Source organism: Mixophyes fleayi, chromosome 6, assembly GCF_038048845.1.
Source record: "Mixophyes fleayi isolate aMixFle1 chromosome 6, aMixFle1.hap1, whole genome shotgun sequence".
NCBI classification, from domain to species: Eukaryota; Metazoa; Chordata; class Amphibia; order Anura; family Limnodynastidae; genus Mixophyes; species Mixophyes fleayi.
In genome coordinates this window covers 161,622,592-161,643,123 of record NC_134407.1, presented here as the reverse complement: position 1 = coordinate 161,643,123, position 20,532 = coordinate 161,622,592, and the positions used below count along the sequence as shown (strand labels likewise).

The window sequence follows — 20,532 nt, the reverse complement described above, 5'->3', positions numbered from 1 at the left end:
TTGTCAGGATTTGGGTAAAAATAATTCCACACATAAGAGGTGGATTTTTTAGTCGTGTCCAGGCATGACAATGGCCTTCTTCTTATCACGTGCAAGAACTGCTTCCACCGGTGCAGGACTTACACAAACATCATCCTCATCAACACCCTCATTAGCGTCCTCGTTGGCTACACGAATATACCCCTCATCCTGTTGCAATTCCAAAGTGGCATCCTTAATTGGTTTATCGCTGACTACACTCGGGCTGTTCAGGCACACGTCTGCAGAGAGACTGAAAGGGGCCTTCTTTATGGGTACACTATCAGAATGGTCCCAATTACACATAGCACTCGTGGATGGACTCTCCTCAGGGATCTGTGTCATTTCTGAATCTGAACATACATTTTCCTCTAATGCCTTACTGTTTTCTTCCAGCTCGGCTTTTACACGTAAAAGTATTTGTGCACCACTTTTGGAGTCCGAATGACAAGCTCTTGCTTGCAGAACTCGCACTCATAGAGAAAGACGAAAGCCTCATTCTTTCTTTGCCACTGTGTGTGTAGAATGGCATGTTGGCAATTCTATTTTTTTCTACAGGTAATTTTGCCTGAATTACAGCTCTTTTTTTCTTGACCAAGGTAAAAGATGTTTTTTTTTACTTTTTTGTTTCCCCGACTCAAAAACACTATGTACTTTTACATAGGCTTTACCAGATGACATACAGGGATTACTATTATCATGACTGGTGGCAGCAGCTGCTTGGTGCTCCTGGTCTTCTGTGTACTGCTGTGAATCCATTTTGATAACACCGCACACTTTGACTGCAAATTCAGAAGAAAAGTCTGCAAGGTCTAGTATTTGTATTTCAGCAATGACGATTAGCAATAGAGCTCTTCTCTTTGTGTGTAACCTATATAACACTGTACAATTTGACTGCAAATTCAGAAGAAAAGCCTGCCAGGCCGAGTATTTGTATTTCAGCAATGACAATTAGCAATAGAGCTCTTTTCTTTGGGTGTATATAACACCGTACACTTTGACTGCAAATTCAGAAAAGCCTGCAAGGCCTAGTATTTGTATTTCAGCAATGACAATTAGCAATGGAGTAATGGAGCTCTTCTCTTTGGGTGTATATAACACCTCACACTTTGACTGAAAATTCAGAAAAGCCTGCAAGGCCTAGTATTTGTATTTCAGCAATGACAATTAGCAATGGAGCTCTCCTTTTTGTGTGTTACCTATATAACACAGTAGAATTTGACTGCAGAATTACACCAACCCTGACAGCACTAGTATTTGTATTTTTCTGTAATGAAAACTGAATGTCACTGTAGACTTTCTTGAACACTACTACCCCCTCCTCTTTCAATTCTATTTGGCTGAACAACTGCTCTACAGTGTGCTACCCCTTCTGTGTATCTCAAATGGCGCTAGATTGTCGTAGAGGGCGGTATTTATAGATTTCAAAACTCGTGAGATATGACAACGTAATGATGACGTTTTGCCTCGTTTTCGATTCTAAAAAAGTGGCTTGGTACTCGGATCCCCTAAGTTCGGGTGTGTTCGGTTCTCGAGGAACCAAGCCTTAGCCTGAGCATCTCTAGTAAGAAGGTTAAGGGGATATTGGGCAGCTTCTCACTAGCCATATAAGTAGATTTAAATTACACTATTGTGCTGTTATATATGTGCTTTTAAATATCAAAGTGTCCCATTAAAAAATAATACCAAGCGTCTGATAACCACCACCTCAAAGGACTGTGACCAAAAATGCTGTGCAGCAACCCACAAAATTGTGAGCACCCCTTAAATTGTGCAGTCAACCAAATGAGGTACTTTAGAATACCCCCTCCCCCCCCCACTTTTGTACTGGATTCCAAATTAGGTGCATTGCTGTGGCAGCAGTACCCTATTCAGCTAGGGCCGCATATAAATGGAATTTGCTCTGCTCTACATGTCCACCGTTTTCTCTAGTTCGTAAATGAACTCTTGTGTCTTGCAGAGCGTGCTGGGACTTGTAATTCCACAACAGCTGGAGAGCTACAAGTTGTCCAAGCTTGACATTGTTGTTACCCAAGGAGAACACCGTCTCCCCGCACACTCTGTAGACATGTAGCACAGCAACAACCTCCTCTAATCAGGTAACAGACGTTTGCTTCCTTTGTAATACGATAAGTTGTCAGTGCTGATCTTTTGCAGCGCTTTATGTGTGTGTATAAACTCGCTTCCTGTTCCTACTTCCGTTCACTTGTATGTATTTCTACGGGTCTGTAAGTGGGGGGAGATAGCAAAGTTACAAACCACAAGGTCTGAACATCGGCAGCATCAGGTACATGTAGTGCGAGCAGACGTCGGGGGCAGCGGCATCCCCCGATCATTGGACACAGCACAGCCCTGTATCTGTCCACTGACCAGCGACTACCGGGATGGAGACTGTGCAGCTCCGGAACCACCCAAGGAGGTAAATTCTGCAGTAATCTAAATAATTACATTTTGTCCACATACACGTTGTGTTGTCTCCTCCAAATGATAGTTTATAGTGAATACGTCCGTGTTATTCGGTGATCTGTTCTGAACTGGAACTAATCCACACAAGTTAGCAAGTATTCCGATTCTGTATAAATAGCTTGTGCTTGCAACACCAATCAGACGAAAGTGTAGGCAAGTGGCATGCACTCCTAAATTCTAAGAAAGATAATATATATATATATATATATATATATATATATATATATATATATATATATGTATATGTGTGTGTGAGAGAGAATACAAATGTTAATAGTATATGTGTTAAAACTGGAGTCATCAGTCACACAAAAGATATCCTCGTACTGTGGTATTCTCACTGTCGTGGGAGATGCTGATCATTTTTTAAAAAGTTATTTTAAGCATTTTATTTGAATCACCTTTTCCTTAATGTATGACATTTTTATTTGTTCTCTCAGTGTATGTATATTTTCATTTTGTCACAAGAATCATTTAACAATGATATTTTGTAGTCACTTTATCCCCTTACATATGTAAATGTAACATTACAAGTACTGCATATAGTACATGTATTACTTATATTATATATGTTATTGTAACTTCATCCCTTGAACAACTGCAATTCTGTGTGCAGATTTCTTTAAGTTCTGACCCATGATATTTTTCTGATGTTAGTTATTTATTTTTGAATTGATAAGAAATGATTTAACGGATCTATTTATTGACCTTGTTCAGCCAGGACAGTAGCTTTGATAGGTGCCTGTCCCAGCAGATAGTTTATAGTAAAGTGATCGCAACTGTGATCACTTTACTTACAGGTTCCTATAGCCAGGCAGAATTTGTGAAAGGGGGTTTCGGGAAGGGATCCGAAGATCCCTCTTCTGCCATGCTCTCCCCATAGGTTATAACGGCTAACGCCAACTTCAGATGACGTTGGCTTTTGTGGTCAAGCTCCAAATTTCGGAACTAGATAAATAGGGCAAAATCGCAGTCCCTATAGACACCTATGGGGCTGCATTTTCTATTTAAAAGGCTATCTCTGCTACTGGTCCTCTAATAATAAATACCCCCTGTACTATTTCAGTGTACCAATCCTCCGAAAACTGCAGTTATAGGTTGACAAATAGTTTTAAGCTCGTCAAGTCGCTTGGGTGCCATTTAAAAATTCAAAATTGCAAAGTACATAGGCACATCTAATAATGTCTTAGTGCCTCTGAAACCAGGAAAACCAGAAAAAAAATGGAACACTGTCGGTGATACCGCTAGTTAGTGTGCCACCATCTTTCCTGTAATTTATGTTATGCATTAAGTGCCCTAATGCTCTAAAGCATGGATGCCCAAAACTGTTGTATACAGCCACAAATCAAATGCGTTTTTCTTATGCATGCATTGTACCTACAGACAAGGCCTGAAAAAGTGTAGTTGCCCGCTCCAAAACTACAGCAGGCAGATGCTTATGCTTATACCAAGAGCAGAATTAGTCAGATTACTGCATTTGTTGCGCACAATAAATGTGAAATAGTTCCCCTGCTGTCCCTACTCCTCTCCTGCTGTCAATCAGTGTTTGCAGGAAGACCCCAGAAATATAGGTATGTTTGTTACTCATTGGCAGGTAAGATTGAGGTAACATGATCACCACAGGAAAAGATACTGTGTAAGAGATGCCAAAGGTTGATAAACATAATAACAAAATACACAAGTGATATTAAGCAATATATATGCATTTGTTAGAGGGCAAGGCAGAAAGCAGTTCTGCCATGGACCATCTGAACCAACATTTGCCCCAAAGAATTGGTTCCATGTTACTAATTTTAGACTTTTCTTGTGTCACCTTTAATTGGTACCTTAATCAAGCTAAATGTATAGTGCTCTATATAGGATCAATTGGGTATATATCAATTATATACATGTTCATAGGTAATAATGCTGTAAAGTTGGATTTTGCCTATTTATGATCATCATTGAAAGAGCTGCTTTGTAAGAGTAAATACAGGATGTGTTCTCATAATTAGAGATCAGAAAGTCATCCTCTTTATTTTACTTACACAATTGCATAACTGTCTAGCATTCAGAGAGATGCTGTGACGGTCTTTGTTGATGCTTTCACATTTGTGTAACTGTAGCCTGAGATTGTGCAAGAATAATTGGGCAACTCTTGATTGGTTCTGCTTTTGTTTGTCATATAGGAGAACAGTAGCCTATCATTAAAATAAACTACTGTTCAAATTCACATCCTCCTTCTGAGTTTTCTATGACTTCAATTCATGAACATGTATATTTTATTGTATTGTATTGAATTTATTGCATAATACATTGCATTGTTATGTTTATGTAACATGCCTGGTAATTTCTATAATTTACTGGCTTGAAATTGAACAGTCTCAATCCCCTTCATCTGTAAACTAGAGAAAATGTAACTAAATATTGTAAATAATTAAGATAAACTATTTATTACATGCAATTTCATTGTTGTTGTTACTATAGCTCAGATGTGTAAATGTAGTGAGGTCATGTAGATAAGATCTATAAAGGTGCTTCATTGCACATAAAATATTTGGCAACGGAAGAGTTAATGTTGCCTTTAAAATGAACAGTGATATAATGAACACATGGTATGCGTTGGCTATATTGATTAGTGGAAATGTTCGCACTTTCGTGATTGAATACAATGAAGAGTGTGGCTAAGTGGTTAGCACTTCTGCCTCACAGTGCTGTGGTCATGAGTTCAATTCCCGACCATGGCCTTATCTGTGTGGAGTTTGTATGTTCTCCCCGTGTTTGCGTGGGTTTCCTCCGGGTGCTCCGGTTTCCTCCCACACTCCAAAAACATACTGGTAGGTTAATTGGCTGCTATCAAAATTGACCCTAGTCTGTCTCTCTCTGTCTGTTTGTCTGTGTGTGTATGATAGGGAATTTAGACTGTAAGCTCCAATGGGGCAGGGACTGATGTGTATGAGTTCTCTGTAAAGCGCTGTGGAATCAGTGGCGCTATATAAATAAATGGTGATGATGATGATTCCCGCATGTGATGCTGTATCCTGTGTATATTATGAAAAACCTTGTGATGGACATCTCTGACACTAGTGCAAAGTAAAAGAGGGTGTTGCTTATAGCAACCAATCAAATTTTTGTTTCATTTTCTAAACCGTTCTAGAAAATATGGTTAACAAGGTTGCTATGAGCAGCACCACCTTTTACACATCTCTCCCGAATGTCCCAATTTGAAGGGCCTATGCCACCATTTTGTGGATTAGGACTTCTGTCCCTAAATAAGTGCAGTTAGGGGGTGACAGGTACCCTTTCAGTGTTGGAGGGCCAGAAATTAAAGCATTCTAAGGTGAGGGAAGAGGGCTGGGGGTGGTCCAGTAGGGCATGCCCCCAGAAGGACATGGACGTGCCCTATTAGCATGACCACGCGACCCCTTCTGATGCTCCTCTTGTACCTTAGCAAAAGGCGTGCATGCCAATGATCAATTATTGTCTGTTTTTAATTTGTAAGTAATGAAGAAAATACTTCTTTTTTTTTTTATTTGACCTTACCAAGTGAAATTGGCAAACACATCCATTTTGATCCCACGATGTAACAAAAAGTAAAAAAACAAAGGGGAAACTTTATTTTTTATTTTTTTACAACTCCTTTAATTACAGGAACCTTGCTGTAACAAATCCTTATTTTTTTCATTTCTTCACACAGGCAGTTAAAAAAGTTAAGTGAAGAAAGTTTGAATAAACAGCCAGAAGAAGTTTTTGATGTCCTAGAAAAACTTGGAGAAGGGTAAGTGGTTTATGAAACTACTTTTGACGCATGAAGTATTGATAGACTTTCTTATACTTGCTATGTTTCTGCATAGCTCTTATTGATCTAATAGGGTCTATTTATGACCCATCGTATATTGCTCGTGTTACTTATCATTTCTTGTGGTAATAATAATAAATTAATTAACGTGGAAATTTATTAAGATTGATTAGCCGGGACAGCGTCTCTGACAGTCACACGCGCTCTTATTTACAGATTCTTATGGCCTACGACAATTTGCTATGGGGAGGAGCACGAAGAGTGTTCCGGGGAGGGTTCCATAGATCCCTATCTTGCAATGTTCTCACCATATGATAGAATGGCTGACACCATCTTTAGATGGCATTAGTTGTCAGGCTCATGATGGGGCATAATCGCAGTTCCCATAGATACCTATGGAGATTGGATTTGCGATAAATAAGACTGGGACCTGCGATCCTCTAATAATAAATAACTTCATTACTTGATAATAGTTGAATGATAATCCAACTAGAGCTAATCTCCCGAAAGCTCTAGTTGGATTTAAACCTTTTGGAGGTTCATAAATAGGCCCCTTAATGTACTATTCATCTGGCAATGTGATGTTTTGTTATGTCTATATAGCTCAATGTTATCTAACGCCTAATGACCATGTCCTGAGAATGTTTGTACCTGACATTATAATTACAATTACATATGTGCATCTAAGAATGTAACATCATATGTGTAGGAACCAAACAAAACACATAATGCAGGAGATCACTTTAGAGGCTGAACACATACTAATCACAATAAGAAACAGCTGTATTTTAGACTTTGTCATTTTTGCTTAGTGCACATTTTGATCGAATTGTGAATGTCCATGTATTTCAACAAGGTGACCTTATGGGTTTGAGGTGCAAGATGACAGTGCTTGTTTAGGAGCAGAAGGTTGCATCAGTTGATTGGAGAAGTTGAATGGGTGGTCATTCAAGATACGGAGTAGGTTCCCTAGTTGCTCTAGTGTTTTAGAGCGGTTCAAAGACAAAATGTAGTTTTGCGGCACTAGATTATTAAAATTAGATAAAGGCGTGGAGTCAGCACCTTGTAGCAACGTACCTTGCTGTGTGGAAAGATTTGCAGCCTTTTCACTCTGCTAAGGGACTTGATTTTTACTTGGTGGAGATCTGGGGGTAAATGTATGAAGCTCCGGGTTCTTCAACACCCGCGAGTTCGGCGTCTTCAGCGCTTAAATTTAAAGCGGCGCTGCCTTGTAAAGGGAAGTTACCCCCTGGTCTCTTTCTCTACTTTCAATTGGACACATTTTGTGGCTTCCAGTTGCACCTTAGCGGAAAAGCTGATTTGTGATTTGCTTTTCGCACAATGCATGATAAATAAAAAAAAGCTTCAATACATAAAAGTAAAACATATAATAAAGGACCGTTCCACTGCCCCCTCACTCTCATGAATAATTTGAGCCGTAGATGAGGATAAACAGCAAGAGAAAAATGTAAAATTTGAATTTATTAAAAGTGGTGATACTAAAGTGCTAGGAGGTTGGATTTTTGATAACGTATATACTTTTATACAGTGCATGTCTTCAGGTTTTAGTACCTCACCATAAACATTAAAATGTATGCGTGCACCTTGATCTTTTTGTGCTGCATGTCCAGTGTGCCTTGTAAATGAAGTCCAATGGGGAAAAACCTTTTTGAAGTCTTTTTATTTGCCGAACTAATAGTCATGAGACTTCAGTCCATTAATTCACTAGAGAGCAATGACATCATTGCGGTATCATTGGTTCCTTGTGAAGCAGGGTGAATGTCGTTTCTGAAGGGTGCAAGTTTCTACTATGGTTACAGTTGAATTAAACTTTCTTTTTGATGAACTACAGGGTGATTCAAAAGTCGCAGTACACCATTTTATTTCAAAAACTCTACAGGAATTGGGCCGATTGGCCGATTTCAAGATGGCGCCCATGCTTGGTACATACCGTAAAAGATAGACCACGTCACCCATAACTTACTGGAGTATTCAGGTTTCCCAATTTCCTGTAGAGTTTTGAAATATAAGGGTGTACTGCGACTTTTGAATCACCCTGTAGTGTTGGGTTTTCAACCAAAACTTCCATGAATATCATATCTGTTCACAAAATGGTTACCTCCAGTGTACTTAAAAAACAGGCGCAGTTTCAGTAATGCATCCACTGTAGTGGTGCCCTGTGTTATGTCATAGTCGCAGGCCCGATTGTATAGTAATTTTTATATTTTCTTGATGTGTCTTTGATGCATCTTGTCCTCCTTAGGTCGTATGGAAGTGTATTTAAAGCCAGCCACAAAGAAACCAGCCAGATTGTGGCCATAAAACAGATTCCTGTGGAGTCTGACCTGCAAGAAATCATTAAGGAGATCTCCATCATGCAGCAGTGTGATAGGTAAGGATTGACAGGACGATTCATGTATTGCAGGGTTTATAATATGCTGAATTACTTTTGAAAGTTACTATTGTCTTTCCTCACAATGCACTGGTGTTTCCTTTATAATTAATTGTTTAGCAGTGCTCCTCACAGTACCCGAAGGAGGAGGGGCTTTAAGATCACGATTCTGGGTAACAGATCAGCAGAATTTTATATTCTTCAGGGTTTTTTTCTGGCTTTCAGAGTTTGTGTAATAGGTTTATGGATTAAAGATCCCATGCTTGTTGCCAACTTGTATATATGTTAAAACAGATATTTGCGGTTGCCCAACCTAACTAGCTTCCACTGTCTGCCATACAAAGGGTGATCCAACCACTCTACCTGACCGGTCTGAGATCTCGATCGTATTTGACCATACACATTTATTGCCAAATTTGAAAGATCTGACATTGCTGTGTCAGGACCAGATCATAGATGGCACAGTTAGTGTGGTTGGAGGATTACATACATTGCCAAATAGGGTTCATCATCCAATCTTACTTACCAGTCATCCTGGTCGACATCAGAATGTTTCTTAAGTTTAGAGGTCTTTTTTTGGCCCATACAGTGTTGGAATTTACCAGCCAGATTGCATTGTGTTTGGGTACCGTTACAATAATTGTTGTCTTAGATGTCAGTCTCTTAACTAATATAAATAAGATAGCAGTGATAGTAGGAGCAATCAACGGAACTCTAATAAGAAATAATTAATTATTTTTTTAACAAAAGAACTATATTAAAATCCAACCCCTTGGTTGCTGTTTAAAAAAACAGCAATTTGGATAGTAATAAATGCTTAAAATGTAAATTCATGCAGGGCCATTATGAAAACCTAGCTTGACATATTTTTTTTTAACATTATCTTTTTTATCTTTTATTATCTATTATTTTTATTAAATTTTTCAAACATTTGTGGTAGAGAAAGCAAAAAGGGGAGGGTACATAGTGCGGGGTCGACCACCTTATAACGGGCAAATCAACCTAAATATTTTCAGCACTAAAGAACAACAACATTGAGAGACCAAAAGGGTATGCAAACATACATAAAGGGCTAGGCAGACATAGCTTGGGAGAATTAAATTAAATTGGTAGAAAGCGGGGTTAACAGAGCTGATTGGTCGATCTTTCAACGCCAAATTTATTTTTGTTTTAAACAAAGTCTGATGTGCGTTTGAGGTTTAATGCTGGATGTATAAACTTCAGGTCATATAGAAGTGCGTTTGACACCACAGTCTTCGTTCATCAGTATAAGAGAAGCCTCATAGTTTGTCCTAATAAACATACTTTGTTTTATTCCGATATACAAGGAAGAGAGTAGGTGCAGGGAACCTGTAAACAGCAACTCTGTTCACACAATGATTTCATCCATCAGAAATTGCAAGATAGTTCATAGCAACAACAGTTCCAGGGTATGCAGGGTTAACTGCAGCACAAGGTAGCGGGTCTACCAGGAATGAACCACAGATGCAGGGAAAGATAAATAGTTAAGTCTATTGAAACAACAGATTGAAGGTTGGGTGTAATGCCAGTTGTGACCTGTGTGGAGGTGGCGCTGGAGATACATGGTTTGGTGCAGTAGCCAGATCGAGCTGTGAATCTGGATGGTGAAACACAGTGTAATGGAGCACACAGTGGGCACCACTAACCTGAGTCTGGGAAGTAGTATCACGGACGATAAGCAGAGTCAAACACTAGGCAAAGGGTCGGACAAGGCAGCAATATATATGTAGTCAAGGTCACAAGCAAAAGGGTCAATCCAGGCTGCAGTCAGTGATGGTCAGGTCAGAGGCAGAAGTCAAACCGAGTATCAGACTGGAGCAGAATATTCACAGGCATACAAACGATGAACTGCAAGGAGCAAAGTTTGGGGCAGGTATAAAAAGCAATGGAGCAGATGCAGACAGGGAAGGAAATTAACTCCTGCAGGCGAGATGGAATGTTCAAAGATAAAACAGCAGCACCTCTGGTGGCATAGAGGTACTGCAGACAGATACAAGACAAAACAGACAAAAAGTACCCTAAGACTTCGATCTGAGGGGGAATTTTTGGGCACTCAAATAGACGAGTAACTTAAATAAATCTAACGCTCACTTAATATTCATATATTGAATGAATCAAAAACCTCTAAACTTCTTTAAAAAAAAAAAAATATCTTTCAATACCAATTCTCAAAAATACAAAACGCAGCTCTTTTTTAGAATTAGTGTGTACTAAACCAATGCCAAGAAAACCAAAACAAACAAAAAGAAAGAGGCACTTTTTTCTATATTATAATATTGACCACCAACCAGCTTATAATTAAAAACACATTTGATTATTTTATTCTAATATAAAATCACCAAAATTAATCATAAAAAAAATATAGCCATATAAGAACATACAAATATATTCTAATTCCACCTTGTTAAAGAAATAATGTTTTCCTGTTTAATCAGAATTTATATATTCAACACTCTGGGTGCACTCCCCGGTTAAATATCTCTTACATTACACAAAAAATGTGTCTTTTGAGACAAAATACTGATTCTATATATCCACAAGTAAATCTCCCAGAAAGTTCCAGCTGTGTATCATAATGAAATATTGAGTCACTTATTTCAACATACAGATACAAGACAATGGCAGAGTCCTAACAACCACTAACATAATTAATGCTCCACACAAATACAACACAATTATTTCCTGATAGCCTGAGCATTTCAATAAGCTGATAAAATACAGGTTTTTCTTTCTCATCTCATTTCAAATCTGGGAATAAATGGGCAAATAGAAGAATGATAACAAAAAGGTCCTCTGAACCAAGTCAACACACACCTTAAAAAGTAAAAATACTGATGACTTTTGATTTATTTATGCATTTCCTCACAAAAGACATTTGCAAGCCAAAATGTCTTTTTCATTGTGTACTGTTACAGAAGCACTGGGGAGGTGTGTTTTAAAACCCCAGGGAGATTGCTTAAAGAGCTTCCCAAATATCCTTTCAGCTGCAGGAAGGGCAGGTGTAGGGTCCCTGGGGTTATAAATGGAGAGAGTAGGGCGGGCTCCATTAATATAAGGCAGGCTCCATTTATAAGGTCCATTTAGGGGCTTTCAACCTGCTAGCCAGTTGTACCTGTGAGGTGTAGTTAAAAGGCTGTGATTTTTTTTGACAAACAAATGTGTATAATTACTGTAGAAGGCAAATGATTAAAGGCTCTGCTAGATTCTGGTAGTCTGGTTACTCTTGAAAAAGCAGAGTTGGTGAGCCCCTTATAGTGTCAAGGGAGAACTATTTAGGTAACCTGTATACATGTGGATACTCAATATTATGTTGCTGCTGAAGTGAACATAGAAACACAGTGTGGTCCCTTGGTAGTTATTGTGGGACTAGTTCCTTATTTGATGTTTGATATTATATTGGGGAGAGATTTTTACCACTTCTAGAAGCTGTGGGAAACCTAGTTGATGGAAACCCAGTGGAGCCTGATAGTAGGTTGTCATACCCTCATGTGACAATGAGTCAAGCTTTGTTGTATCAAATATCGAAAAAAGAAGATGTTGTGGAACAATTGATAGCTCCTAAGGCATATAGACTATTGGTGTTAGACCTGGATCATGGTCACCTAATTTCAGGGCCAGTGGTAAAAAAAAAATGTTTCTGACTACTCAGTGTCAGTACCATGTTCCCAGGCCACATTATAAAAGTCTGATTATCCCATTACTCATTATTGAGGCCCCATTTGAAAGAATAGCTATAGAATTGGTCGAACCTCTAATAAATTCTGCCCGGGGTCATCAGTATATTTTGGAGATTATGGATTCAGATACCATTGAGAAATACGTTAACAAAGAAAATTGCTAGGGAACTAGTACATGTCTTTAGCCAAGTGAGAATATCTAAAGAAATCCTTACAGATTAGGATTAGGGTACCCCATTTATGTCCATAATCATGAAAGAACTGTGCCACCTGTTTAAGGCTACTCGGCTAAGGACCTACGTCCATCATCCTCAGACTAATGGTTTAGTGGAGAGGTTCAACAAAACTTTAAAGAAAATGCTAAGGGAAGTGCAGGATAAAGATGGGAAAGATTGGGATTATTTGTTACCTTATTTACTTATGGCCATTAGAGAGGTTCTCCAATCTTCCACAGGATTTTCTTTTTTTGATGGGAGACACCCAAGGGGATTGATAGATATTGCAAAGGAGATATAGGAGGGGAAACCCAGTCCCTATAAAGCTGTTTTTGAACATGTTTCTCAGATGGAGGAAAGAATAGCTGCACTAGTGCCCATAATGAGAGAGAGCACATGGAGCAGGCCCAAAAGGCAGAACAAAGGGTGTACAATTGTAATGCCCAATTATGAACCTTTGCTCCTTGGGACAGAGTGCTGATTTTGGTTGCCGCAGTAGGAAGTAACTTTTTGGACAAGTGGCAAGGACCATTTGAAATCATAGAAAAAAATGTGTGAAGTTAATTATAAGGTATGCCAGCCAGGGAAAAGAAAGCCAGAACAGACCTTCCATGCAAATCTTATTAAAACATTTGAAGGATAGAGTAGCTCTGTCAGCTACTCTTAGCATGAGGCTAAAGAGTTTCTCGTAAGATATATATATTTGATTTTGAACATACTGGGTAAAATAACAGTCATTAAACATGATACAATCTCTGAACTGGTGGTTAATGTTCATCTAAAGCCCTATAGAATACCAGAAGTCCAAAGGGAATCGGTGTCTAAAGAAATTTAATAAATGTTAGATTTAGAAGAGTCACATAGTCAGTGGTTAAGTTCCTTTTGTACTCATTCCGAAACCCGACAAGAGCTTACACTTCTGCAATGATTTTCATAAATTGAACACTGTGTCTAACTTTGAGGCCTACCCAATCCCTTGTGTGGATGAGCTTATAAAAATGTTAGGAACAGTACAGTACTTAACCACTCTACACTTAACCAAAAGATACTGGCAAGTGCCATTGATAAAGAAAGCAGAAGAAAATGCAGCTTTTTCTGCACCAGAGGGTTCCAATATAAGAGGTTGCCATTTGGGTTACATGGGGCACCAGCCACCTTTCAGAGGATGAAATTCTAATGCCCCATAGACAGTATGTTGCTGCTTATCTTAATGATGTAGTCCTCTATAGTCCCGATCGGCAGTCTCATTTACTCAGAATACAAGCAGTGTTTTACTTCTTTTGTGAGGCAGGATTAACAGCAGCCCCAAAAGTGTTGCCTAGGGATGGAGGAGGTGAAGTATCTTGAGTACACCATAGGCAAAGGTTTGTTAATACAATTGAGGCAATACAATAATGGCCACAACCCCTAAACAAGAAGCAGGTGAGAGATTTCCTGGGAATTATAGAAGGTTTATACCCAATTTTGCCACTATTGCTGTCCCTTTGACCAATGTTACCAAAGGTAAACAGTCAGTTATGATTAGGTAGAACTAGTAATCCTGAGGCAGAAAAAGATTTTCAGGCGTTGAAGGTTATGTTCTGATAACACCTGATTTTAAAATTGAATTTCTTGTGCAGACAGATGTGAAAAATGTAGGGATAGGTGCTGTGTTGTCTCAAAGTAAAGATGGTGAGGAGCATCCTCTTATTTATTTAAGTTGGAAACTGAATGTGCATGAGAGAAATTTTGCCACTGTTGAAAAAAGCATTTGCAATTAAATTGGCATTGGAAACACTAAGGTATTACCTTTCTGGGCGAAAATTTAGTTTGATTACGCATCATGCTCTGCTAAAATGGATGTCTGAGAATAAAGAGACCATTGGAAGAATAACTAGGTGGTTCTTTTTTGCTTTGCAATATTTAAAAATTTCAGTAGAGCATAGGCCAGGAGGCCAACTGGCCAATATAGATGTGTTATCCCGTGTTATGACTGGAGAGAGAAGGGCGGGCTCCATTTCTTAGGCCCATTTCACGTCTTCAAACTGCTAGCCAGTTGCTGGCTAATTAGGAGTTGCTGTGAGGGTACTCTCTCACTGCCTAGGGAACAGGTCAGAGGCCTTCTGAGAGACACTGCCATTGTTACTTGTAAGTTGTTATAAATATTATATATATTCAGTTATATTTGTGTGTTTGGGACATTAGGTCCTTCCACCTTAGACAGGGAATTATTTATTATGTTCGAGCCGGACAAGCTAGGATTTATTTTATGTCTTATGTCTTGTTTATTTTACGCTGCTGAATAAACAAAATGCGGCTACTTGTACTGGGTTGGGTACTTTTTAGCGATGAAAGAAACCCCGACAGTAGTATGGCCGACTTGAACACTCAGAAGCCGAGATGCCCAACTGAGGTATAATTGCGACTGTTAAAAATAAATGACGTTTCATAACAGCGACTATGCGAGATCCCGGTACTAGTAAATATACCCCCTTAACAGCAGTAATAGTGTTCCATTTTACAGTGACGTTATTTACAAGTACATATGGACTGCACTAAGTCAGGGCTTTACATATCCAGGAGTCGGGTATTCATTATGCCAAGACAATTGCTGCTGTGGCTATGTTTTGGTAGTCCTTTCTATTGAAGTCAAAGGATGTACATCTTCCCTGACTCCACAAAATATCCCACTGGTCCATGGGTATGACTGAATGGCTCCTGAACTCAACATTATTGTGCCCACTCCGTCACCATTTCAAAGCCTAAGAACAAGCTTTGAATGATGATGTAATAGTGTTATCTGTGATTATATTGTAATTACAGCTCTTCATATAGAAGTACATGGTATGAAATGCAGCCATTATTCAATTAAGAAAGGGGGAGATATCCTTTCCATAAAAATTATTCTCTAGTTAACTAATAAAAATTTCCATCCACGGTTAATAGATTGAATTTCTCAGAAAGAAATGCTAAGTTTTTGCTAAGTTTTCCCATAACCGTCTGTTTCAAGTGTCTCTTCATATTTCTGAAGAGCCGTGATGATTCTGTAGAGAAAATGTTGCCAGAACACAAGGGAACAAGCAATCATTCAATATTTAAGCTGTTATAAATTATTAAGTCTTGACCTTTTTATGCATCAAGTGATTTATTTATCTCCAGTTCATTTAAATAAGTTTCCTGTAAAACAGTTTGCACAGATCTCTGCAAAATCATTCTGTGCATAGGAAAAAAGGGAGCTCATATGTGTATTGGATGAATTGGGCCACATTTAAATAGATCTTACGTTGGTCCCTGTTTTTTGAGGACAGTACTTGTTTTACCACTGAAAACATTTTAAAGGCTAAATCAACTTTTGTTGAGTTTTAATATGGTGTTGAAATAGAACCTAAGTGGGTCTGTTTTGCTAATATAACTCCTATCTTTTTCTATATTCACTGATCTAGTAGAGTGTATATAGCACTTACCTGTCCTGAAGCTCCTGCCATCTTTGGTGGGCTAGTCTTAGTGGGTCATCTGTTTACAGCTGGCCCCCTTTTCTGCATCTCAAACCAGCATGATGTTGGCAACATAATGTGGCAAAGTGGTTGGACCAGTTGTGGATTCATTATGGGTGGCCCACCAAAGGTGGCAAAAGCTTCAAGACAGGGAAATGATATATGATCTACTAGAGTGTGTATATAAGAAATGTGTACAGATAGAATATGGGTTACATCATCATCATCATCATCATTTATTTATATAGCGCCAACATATTCCGTAGCGCTTTACAATTGGGGACAAACGTAATAAACTAATAAACAAACTGGGTAAAACAGACAAAGAGGTGAGAAGGCCCTGCTCGCAAGCTTACAATCTATGGGACAATGGGAGATTGACACATGAGGTTAAGTATACATTTTGCATCTTGGCCCAGCCAGACTGCAAAGGTAGGGTGACTCATAAGCTAAATGATCCTGTCACACAATAATGTTGGTCCGGGGGTAGTTGTCTTGTGTGAAATTGTGTAACAGGCTAAAGGTAGTGAGGTTAAGATGGTGGTTGAGGAATATTATACGCTTGTCTGAATAGGTAGGTTTTCAGAGAACGCTTGAAAGTTTGTAGAACAGAGGAGAGTCTTATTGTGCGAGGGAGAGAGTTCCATAGAGTGGGTGCAGCCCGAAAAAAGTCCTGTAACCGGGAATGGGAGGATGTAATGAGGGTGGATGAGAGACGCAGAGCTTTTGCAGAACGGAGTTGCCGAGTTGGGAGATATTTTGAGACAAGAGAGGAGATGTATGTTGGTGCAGCTTTGTTGATGGCCTTGTAGGTTAGTAAAAGTATTTTATATTGGATTCGGTAGAAGACAGGCAGCCAGTGTAGAGACATACAGAGTGATTCAACAGAGGAATAGCTATTTGCAAGGAAAATCAGTCTTGCCGAAGCATGCAAAATAGATTTTAGGGGTTTGAGTCTGTTTTTGGGAAGACCAGTAAGGAGGGAATTGCAATAGTCAATGCGGGAGATGATTAGTGCATGAATTAAGGTTTTAGCAGTGTCTTGTGTGAGATATGTGCGGATTCTGGAAATGTTCTTTAGTTCTTTAGTTACATTTGTATGGTAGACCTTTAGGGGTATATTTACTAAACTGTGGGTTTCAAAAAGTGAAGATGTTGCCTATAGCAACCAATGAGATTCTAACTGTCATTTTGTAGAATACACTAAATAAATGACAGCTAGAATCTGATTGGTTGCTATAGGCAACATCTTCACTTTTTCAAACCCACAGTTTAGTAAATATACCCCTTAGGGTCTTTTTTGCCCATTTGACCCCAAAGAGAAAAAGTCCATAAAAGTGGAGTAAGCTTAAACCTAAGTTGCTTATTTCCCTAAAATGTACACTATTATGCAATTATTGACTGATTCCTAGGTAGAGGTTTCTCCAAAACTGACTGTCACAAGATTATCCCTATCTGTAGCTCTGAAGGAATTATTTAATTCATATCAAAGTGACAAATTGCTATTGTATAATGATTTACATTGGTTATACCATCCTGGCTTCTGCTGATACAATGATGTCTAAAAATAAATAAATAAATGAGCAGAACTTTTCTGTATGCTGTTATTTTCTAACAGATATGTATTGCTTTAACTTTTTTTACTTTTTTAATGTGAGACTAGTCAATAGATAAAGGATGTTAGATGCTGTAGTATACATAGCTGCTGTTTATTTATTGATTTATGTCAGTGACTTCTATAAATAATGAGGGATGGATACAAAAATATAGTAATGTGCAGTGAACAACGTCAGATTCATGCATAAACAGCAATTTTACATTGTACATTAAAGTAAAGAGAAGAAGTTCTCTACCACATAGCAAAATATATTTCTCTGGTTAAATGGATTGTTTGTTTACTAGTAGTACCACCAACCCCGAGTACAAATGTTGTTTTCATTTGACTTTTTAAATTATGTTATTAACAGGGATGTTAACTGTGTGTTAATTGGACAGGGTATAGGGTTATAGGCAAACATATCTGAGTAAGAAATTTGACAGTTCTGAAAATGACCTGAAAGATAGCACCTTTTACTGAGGAAACAGCTAAGTACATAAAGATCTGTGTCTACAGCTTCTCCTCTGCTCTCCACATCTTTATAGTGGCATAGAAAGTACACACATCATAGACATACATAATTCTTACCTTCTGTCCACTCAAGTGCCTGGTCATGTAAAATGTCACAGAAAGTATGAAGAAGTACAGAAGAAAGCTCTTTACCACATAGATGTGCAAGTGGCTTAGCAGCTTATACCTTTGGCGACGACACAATTTGTTTCCACAGATTTTGAATCTTAAATAGATTGGATACCAATGCCAAAAAATCCTGTATCAAAGTGTTGAGTGTAGTGCCAAATCGAAATAGATATTCCAAAACCATTCCACAAATGACTAGAAATGAAAAACAGAAATTACCAAACTAAAATGTATAAATACCCATTGTAATTGCAAGGTAAGATTTGCACAGATGCAAAGCATTACCCAAAAGTCACACAATTTGTTCACTGACTCCACCAGTGTGAAAAACTAGTGGATCACCTGTTGTCAGTTCTTTTGTAAATAAAAATAATTATCAGTCCAATCTATAACATGAAGCTTGACTCCAATTATATGTGCCAAAGCTTCATCTTCTTCCCCTCAAATGACCATCATATTTCCCTCCTCACAGATTAGCCACTTATCAATCATCTTCTACTAATATAAGCTTCTCATCTGCCTTCTTCACGTTACACATACCACGTTACACATACCTCTCGTCTATCCCCTTGCCGTCACACGAGCCTCTCGTCTATCTTCTTGCGTTTTCATTAGCCTTGCTGCCATCCTTCTTCCTTAGCAAAAAATCTTCTGTCATCCAGGTTTAGTCAAAAAGTAAAACCTTTTCACAAGCATCAGAATACAATAAGAAAGGAACTATCTATAAAACCATGTTATTTGTTTCAGTGGTTGAAGTGGGTGTGTATATGGTGGTATGCCATACTGCCAATTCCCCAATTGCTTCTTTGTAAAACTGTTAAATTCCATTGACTTACGTTCCCCTTACATTTTCCATACTGCCACTTCTAAATTTCCACTTTGATCACTGATTTGTTTAATATAATATATGCCTCTTCTCCATTGCAGCCCACATGTTGTGAAGTATTATGGCAGCTATTTTAAGAATACTGACCTCTGGATTGTTATGGAATATTGCGGAGGAGGATCCGTTTCCGACATCATCCGTCTAAGGAAACAAACAGTAAGACCTTTTTCTTTATGAATGTTGGACTTCCTTTTTAAAAATTGGTCTTACTTTATAAACTACATAATTACATTGAGTCTTTAAATGGCATTAGCAAAAGTTACCTGGTTTTTGACTGGCGTTCTTGTTTATTTGTGTTGTGATGTATTGCATAGAACCTATGGACCTCTAAGTTGTCCGGCCCATACATATATTATGAGCAGGTACAAGTGGAGTAGGGGCACAGGAGAACTGTAAAGGTGTGGATGGAGCAGAGAGCTACAAGGAGTAGGGGCAAGTTTATGTATATGTAACATGTGCTATGATTAATTTAGGTGGTATTAGGGGGAGGACCATAACTGCAACCTTTTCCTGCGGCTAGAATGCATATTAGTATGATATACCTCTACACTTAAAAGTACCCAAGACTGGTTATATATACAGTCCCTCATTTCTTCAAGTGTCCATCATTTGGATCCAGCTCCACAATTTTTTTTTTCCCCTGCTTTGATTTACTGTGATGACGCAAATTGTGCCACCAAGCCCCACCCACCTCAAGAAAACCGTAGGCTGGTAGGGGCATATTGAAGCATTAGCATACGACTTGACCCGGCCATTAACATTATTTAGTTGCACTCACCTCCTCTTTTCATACCTTCTCCCCCACGTCTCTCTGAGCCAAGGTATGATATGGCAGTAACACAAGCAAAAGTGCATCTGGAACACTAGGCTTAAAAGTTCACCCAGTTTTCACCAACTCCTCTCACTTGTATGAAATAGGGGGATGTCCCACCAGTCCGTTACTTGAAGCTAGGAACCACATCACATTGCAAGTTCCCAGTGTTCTCTGTAATTCTTAGCAACCAGGTGTTCGCTTTGACCAGTTTACTTTACATTGGATTAATGAAAGATGGTATTCGATGCTATGGAATAAAGCACCATATTATAAAATAAGCTTAGACCCATACGCTAGGTATTGTGATGTGGGAATATATAATTTCCCTGCACTGCACATTACCGCAACCACAACCTGCTTAATAAACTGCAGTGGGGGATTTGGAAAGTGTATTTTCCAGAGATGGTAAACACTATGATAAGCTGTAGTGTCAGCTCATCCACAATCTGCTCTTGCGAGCTCGCCTGCTACAGACTACTATGATAGACTGACCAATTCACACAATTATCGGGTCATTGAGCCACATAAGTTTTTACTAGGGTTACCACCTGCCCAT

At 38.6% G+C, this 20,532-nt stretch overlaps 1 protein-coding gene across 1 annotated transcript in view; it reads left to right on the top strand.

Moving 5' to 3' along the window:
- Positions 1-2,192: 2,192 nt before the first annotated feature.
- The window catches only part of STK4 (serine/threonine kinase 4), a 56,561-nt gene continuing 38,221 nt past the window's right edge, over positions 2,193-20,532 (top strand). The window contains exons 1-4 of the mRNA XM_075176950.1: positions 2,193-2,437; positions 6,161-6,241; positions 8,526-8,654; positions 19,204-19,318. Of these exons, the coding sequence (XP_075033051.1) occupies positions 2,403-2,437; positions 6,161-6,241; positions 8,526-8,654; positions 19,204-19,318 (360 nt within the window). The 5' untranslated portion in view covers positions 2,193-2,402. The remainder of the gene's footprint in view (positions 2,438-6,160; positions 6,242-8,525; positions 8,655-19,203; positions 19,319-20,532) is intronic.